General features: G+C 37.2%; 1 protein-coding gene across 1 annotated transcript; it reads right to left on the bottom strand.

Annotated features, from left to right (window-relative positions):
* Positions 1-3,010: 3,010 nt before the first annotated feature.
* On the bottom strand, positions 3,011-4,934 carry LOC130728641 (probable receptor-like protein kinase At2g39360). The gene is made up of 3 exons (XM_057580167.1): positions 4,797-4,934; positions 3,860-4,590; positions 3,011-3,684 (listed from the first exon to the last, which is right to left on the bottom strand). The coding sequence occupies exons 2-3, from the start codon at positions 4,536-4,538 to the stop codon at positions 3,209-3,211; spliced, it is 1,155 nt and encodes a 384-aa protein (XP_057436150.1). The 5' UTR covers positions 4,539-4,590; positions 4,797-4,934; the 3' UTR covers positions 3,011-3,208.
* Between the last annotated feature and the right edge of the window lie 1,251 nt (positions 4,935-6,185).

Below are 6,185 nucleotides of genomic sequence, written 5' to 3'. Positions count from 1 at the left end.
CTTCTGTTCATTATGCAAATGTTTACCTTTTGAGATATGAAGGAAGATAAGGCTGGGGCTACATTCATTAAATAAATTTTAAGTTGAGAAAGAGATCAAATAGTCATGCAATTCAAAGGGAAAGTACTATTATTAGGTCCTCTTAATAGCTTAAGGGTAAAATGCAATTTGCTTGTATTCTCCTTCCCTTCTACTTCATGAGATGGATAGGTAGGAGGATTTTGGTTCAAGTTAGATACTTCAGTATTTGTTCAATGGAAATGCTTTTAGAAACATTCTCTTTCACTAGCCTATAACTTGTAGAAAGCTAAAGGGATCACTCCTTTATCAACTTTTATGTGGATAACTTTGTAAAATCTAACAACAGATGCTACTCCAATCACTGGTGTGTTATTCTCAAATCTCAAACCTAAATGCTCGTAGTTTTACTATATCATTTGACAAGTCAATAATTTTATCAATGCAATGCTGACTAATCTTTCCGACACCAACAATCCTTCATTTTTTTTGGTCATCTGTTTGCTCCCTATGTGCATAATTTTGCCATCAAATTAGGGTGACGGAGCTGGCAGAGCACCTCAAATTCCCTCTTCATCTCTTCCAATCCATGCTCAAAACTCATTCGCTTCACCGCTACTGCAGTAGTAGCAATATGATCAAGTTGAAGACAACCTTAATATACTACAACTTTGGGACATATTCCTTCTCGAATTACATTATTTTGATCTAAGTTATTGGTTGCTTTCCTAAGATCAGCCAGAGAAAATTAATGGCATAGCTCTTCCATTACTGTTGGGTAGGGTCCTTTAGTATGCTTCCTCAAACGGTCAAAACCAAGAGACTTGAGAAATGTTCTTCCAATTCAGCTATGCTTGCTTCACTTTTCTTCAATAATCACAGCTAACTTTACCTGATAAGACAACATCAGCATATTAGTGCCTAATTGTTTGAAGTTAACTCCAAAATTAATCACCAAAGTAGCATGAAATAACCAATTATTTTAAAAGTTTAAGTTGTTGGGTAAGAACATCTCCAATGTTAATTCTTAGTTCCTCGCACTATTCATGTGGACACTGCCACATATGTTTAAGCAACCCTTTGCAGATTTTACTTCAACCATGAATTCTTAGTTCTTAGCACTATTCATCCGGTCCCACAATACTATTATATTAATATTTTTCATTTCCATATAATTTTAATTTTAATTTAAATGTTAATTCAATATTTAAATTAAATGAATGAGAGAGAATAAAATAATATTTTATGTTAAGAACTTTAAAAGTAAAACTTCTTATATAAGAACCTTCTTATTTTTAAGAATTAAGAACTCCACGTCATCCCCTCCAGTGGTTAAAAACTCAGTTCTTAGTTTTTAACTAAAAATTAAGAACTAAGAACCTTGCATTGGAGATGCTCTAAGAGCTACATGAATAGTCTTATATTACTTTTCTAACACACCCCCTCATGCAAGAGCCCGTTTCAGCTTGGAGAATGCACATGTCCATCTACCGTGTGTTTTAATTATTTTTTATTAGAAGAATTGGGGGCAGCAAGAATCGAACTCTAGATCGCCTGGTTATAGAGGTTCTGATACTATGTTAAACAACTAATTATCCCAAAAGCTTAAACTGTTGGGTAAGAACCACATGAATGATTTTATATTACTTCTCTAGCACAATCTCCCCAGCTTAACATATTAGGATGCAAAACGTTCAATACTTCACATACCAACATTCCTCCATGTTTTAATCTATTGATTTTTTTTCTCTCTCTAATGTGTGGACTATGGAGCACTTGAATGAGTCAATTTTCTTCCTTATTTGACAAATAGTTTCCTTTCATTTTAACTATGCTTTTATTAATACTATTATACTGCATCTGTTGTTCATATATATTGTTACTATTTTGATCTTTTTTACAACTTTAAGATATGTTTTACCAATTGTACTCTTACTTTAATGGTGATGAGAAAATTGAAGAGTCAGAATTAATAAAAGAGGTAAATGGTGTTCTTCTCGGAACCGGGATTGTTGCTCTCCTAGTCTCCTAGTGCTCAGTGGTCTACCGTGATTGGCCTATGAGTATGGTGGTGCTGGCATCAAGCGTAGGAGGGAGTACCTGCAGAAGACACTGTCTCTGACACTAAAGTTAGTGAAAATGCTTAGAGTGAATAGCATGTTACATAAATGGACGATAAAACCTTTATTTAAAGGCTCGATGTCCGTGTTTTGAGTCTCTGCAAGTGTGAGAGAAGTCCTTAAGTAGTGCTTTTAGGCGCACAATAGGCTTGGTACCTTAGTGCTTTGAGTGTTTCACATCGACCCTTAGTGAGCCTGCTCTAACACTTTTCCAGTTAGGTTGGGATGGTCCGTTCCTAAAGTAGGTTGCGCAAGTCACCCTTATGACATCCGCTTAAGAGCAGTGCCTTTGAGTCGGTTGCAATACTGTCAGGCCTTACAACTTAAGAGTGTCAGCATTGGCATGTTAAGTTGTTGAGCCTTGCTAAGATCCCTTTGTAATTTTTGAGACCATCTTGAGCTCTTGCTTGTTTGAGACCTCTTCAGCATTAACGTTGTTTTTGTTTGTATTTTCGCTCGACTTCTTGGTCGAGCATGGTTCATAAGTTCCGATTAGGAAGTGATTTTGCAACTGAAACGTCGTCAGTTTCAGTTTGGCCGCATCCTTCAATGAAACGTTTAAAGTTGAATGGTTGCCTCACTTGGTTAATTGGTTTGAGGCCACAACTCCGGAAATTGTAGCTGCATTTTTGTTCGTATGTTTTGAAATGTTTATCACTTCTAATTCCAAAGTAATAATAATTTTTCATATTAGAAACTTGGGATGAGAAAAGCTCAAAGATTTATGAAAGAAAGTGTTTTTTTTCTTTTCTCGTTCCATATGGGGTTTTATGAAAGAAGTCATATATCTTGGTTGCATCAAACGTTGTTGGTTGATTTCTTTAGTATCTTATGTTAGTGCTCATGAGTGCATGATGGATGAACTTTTATGCTTTGGAAAGGAACAATAATATTTCCATTTGAACTAAAATTAAAGGCTTCAGCAACATACATGATTAAGCAATTTTGCTAACAACACACGAAAAAGTCATGTGATAAGTACAAAAAATAACATGATCTGATATGAGACAGCCAAACCAACAAGGCATCAACATGTTCTAAGCTGAAATTGGCATCTGTGGTTGTTGTGGTTAGGTAATGGTGGTGAATAATGAGAGGTAATCATGATCACTAGTATCTGTGGCATCTGCTTCCAGTTGCAAAGTCAGCGCATGCTCAAGTAGCACCTCCACTTCGCCCATTATTGGTCGTTCATTTGGTTCATCCTTCAAGCACCTGTCAATGATATCGATGTATGCTGCATAACATTGTGGTGCAATATTTCCTACCAGAGCCGGATCAATGTCCTCTGCTCGAAGCCTTAGCATAATGTAAGAATCCCAATACATAGAAATATGATCATCATCTGAAGAAGATTCTGAACCATTATTAGACATTTCTATTTCTTCATTTGGTGGCTGCTGGGAACCAGGCATCTCATTCCTAATGGCATTAACCGGCTTTCCAGATACCACTTCTAATAGAACAATACCAAATGAATAAACATCGCATTTATCCGTCACGGTGCCTTGGTATAAATGTTCAGGGGAGATGTAATCGAGTGGACCTATTAAGTTAAAGTAATATATTAAAAACTCAGTATAAGCCCAACTCATCCACAAAAACTAGCTCATAAGCTGAGAATTGTTGTACCTTATTACACTACTCAACCGTATCAATTTACTTGGCAGATAATTTTTTAAAGCACTAAGCTTATATAACTAAAACTATGAAACAATTACCGGAAAAGCCTGTAAAGGTTTCTTTTGCTCGTACTTGAATTGGTTTTGGTTTTTCTGTGAACAACGCTCCCTGTACAGAAATCCCGAGATCAGAGATTTTAGGTTCCATGTTGTCATCCAAAAGAATGTTAGCGGGTTTGATGTTACGGTGAATGATGGTGCGTTTGAGTCCCGAGTGAAGGTAGTGCAACCCACGCGCTACTCCTATGCAGATCTCAAGCCTCTTCTTCCATGACAGTGGTTCCCTTGCATCGCTTTCGAATAGGCGATCAGCGAGGGAACCATTGGACATGTACTCGTACACGATAATCTCCTTGTCTTTATGGACGCAGAATCCGATCAGAGATATCAAATTAGGATGACGGAGTTGGCAGAGCAACTCAATTTCGTTCTTGAACTCCTTCGGCTTATAATATATATGTATACTCTTTACCTTCACTGCTACTACTGCTGTAGCAACATGATCAAGTTGAAGACAACCTTCATAAACTTTGCCAAAGCCTCCTCTTCCAATTAAATTATTTTCATGGAAGTTATTGGTTGCTTTCCTTAAATCAGCGAGAGAAAAATGATGGAATAACTCTTCTAGTACTGTTGTTTGGTAAGGCCTCTTAGATGAACTTGAGTGCTTCTTCGAACAACCAAAACAGAAACACTGGAGAGCCATTCTTCTAATCATGAATGTCTCTTCCAATACCTCACTACACTACAATAATCACAGCTATCTTTACCTGATAATATATCAAATCCACCAATGAATACTAATCTTTTGGGGTCAACGCAAAATAATGGTACAGGTGATGAAACAAACCACTCCAAGTCACCAAATTTGAAGAAATGAATTTCATATGATATAGTTGAGTTGAGTTGAATGTTTGTCAAGGGAGTAATTATGAATTCGTAACAAACAAGTGAGGAATAGAAGAAAGCAACGAACCTGAATTTGCTGAAGAAGAAGAATCCGTTGCTGCTTGTTTGGTGCTTACTACCCGCAAGGCCGCAATAAATAACTTTCAGAAGCTTATCTACATGGTGTGGAGGGGAAAAAAGGTGTGAGAAAAAATAATAATTATAACTTCACATCTTATTTTCGAGACGTGGAAAGGGGTTTCGTATAGGGTGCATTACGTGTGAAGTATTGCACCGGTACATGAAAGTGTTGTGGCCACAGAAACCGCATATTCTAAGGAGATTCCGTATCTTTTTAGTTGTTTGTTTTTTTAATTCGAAAAGAAATGAATTTCAGAATGACGTTATTGACCCTGGTTTAATGAAGGTTATTTAAGACATATGTCATGTACTGAGTCGTCTTCCCCAAAGTCATATTGATCGTGGACCTGTAAAACAAACTGATATTGTTCGTGGCGGAGATAAACCTTGTTGGAACCTTGCGAAATTTCATTATTGTTGAATGGCCACTATATTCGTTATACGAGAGCAGCCCAAAAATCGGTTTCAATTATCGTTCAATGATGACAATATTTCATTATCGTTCAACCGTTGTAGTCTTCCATGGTTAAAGCTGAAGAAGCAGTAGGCGCACATCACGTAATGGTGTGTTGAAGATTGAAGAAACCCGAACAACAGGTGCTATGTGGTTGGACCTTCAAACTGGGACCACGAACAGGCCAAAAATCGGCCCAATATATTTTGGCACAAATCCGATCCACGTAGAGCGGTGTAGTTGGTCCACAGCAATCCGGCCCCATAGTAGTTGACAAAAATGCGAAAATGGAAATGGTAAGAACCACCTGATGGAATATGACCCATTAGTTGGGTTTACATAGTTTGATAAATAAAGGGAATAAAATTTTCTGGATGATTTAAGAACCACCCTATTGAATAATTTTTTGGATGATTTAAGAACCACCCTCTATTGAATAATCAAACAAATAATGAGTATTGAAATAAAAAAATTTGTCATTGTTTAATTATGTTAGTTGGTTGTGTGTACGGTAGAGTTTAGAATTTTGCGCATTGAAACGTTAAACTGCGTATGGAGAAGCATAGTCGGCAGGTACTTTTGTTTGTCAAGTTATTTCTATTTTTTAGACATAAGCATATCTGTGTCACTCTGTTAGGCGTGCCTGTTCAGGTGCCATAAGTTATCATGGTGCACCCTGCCACAGGAAAGTAATGGTTGGGGTTCCTATGTTTCTCGTAATTGGTTTGGTTGTTGGCTGAATTGGTTTCTACCTTCACATGAGGAGCGGTATAGGCGATATAATTGTTGTACTCCATGGTCTTATATGATATGAAGATCATGGGTGTGGCGGAGTGGTTGGGGGCGTGTGTATTGGTTAGGGTTAGGCGTGACCGTTTAGGT

This window comes from Lotus japonicus, chromosome 1 (assembly GCF_012489685.1).
Source record: "Lotus japonicus ecotype B-129 chromosome 1, LjGifu_v1.2".
Taxonomy (NCBI): domain Eukaryota; kingdom Viridiplantae; phylum Streptophyta; class Magnoliopsida; order Fabales; family Fabaceae; genus Lotus; species Lotus japonicus.
This window is presented reverse-complemented; position numbering and strand designations above follow the sequence as displayed.

Coding starts and splice junctions, on each gene's coding strand:
- LOC130728641 (XM_057580167.1), bottom strand. CDS start 4,538: ATGATTAGAAGAATGGCTCTCCAGTGTTTCTGTTTTGGTTGTTCGAAG. Junction 3,685..3,859: donor AACCTTTACAGGCTTTTCCG/GTAATTGTTTCA, acceptor TTAACTTAATAG/GTCCACTCGATTACATCTCC.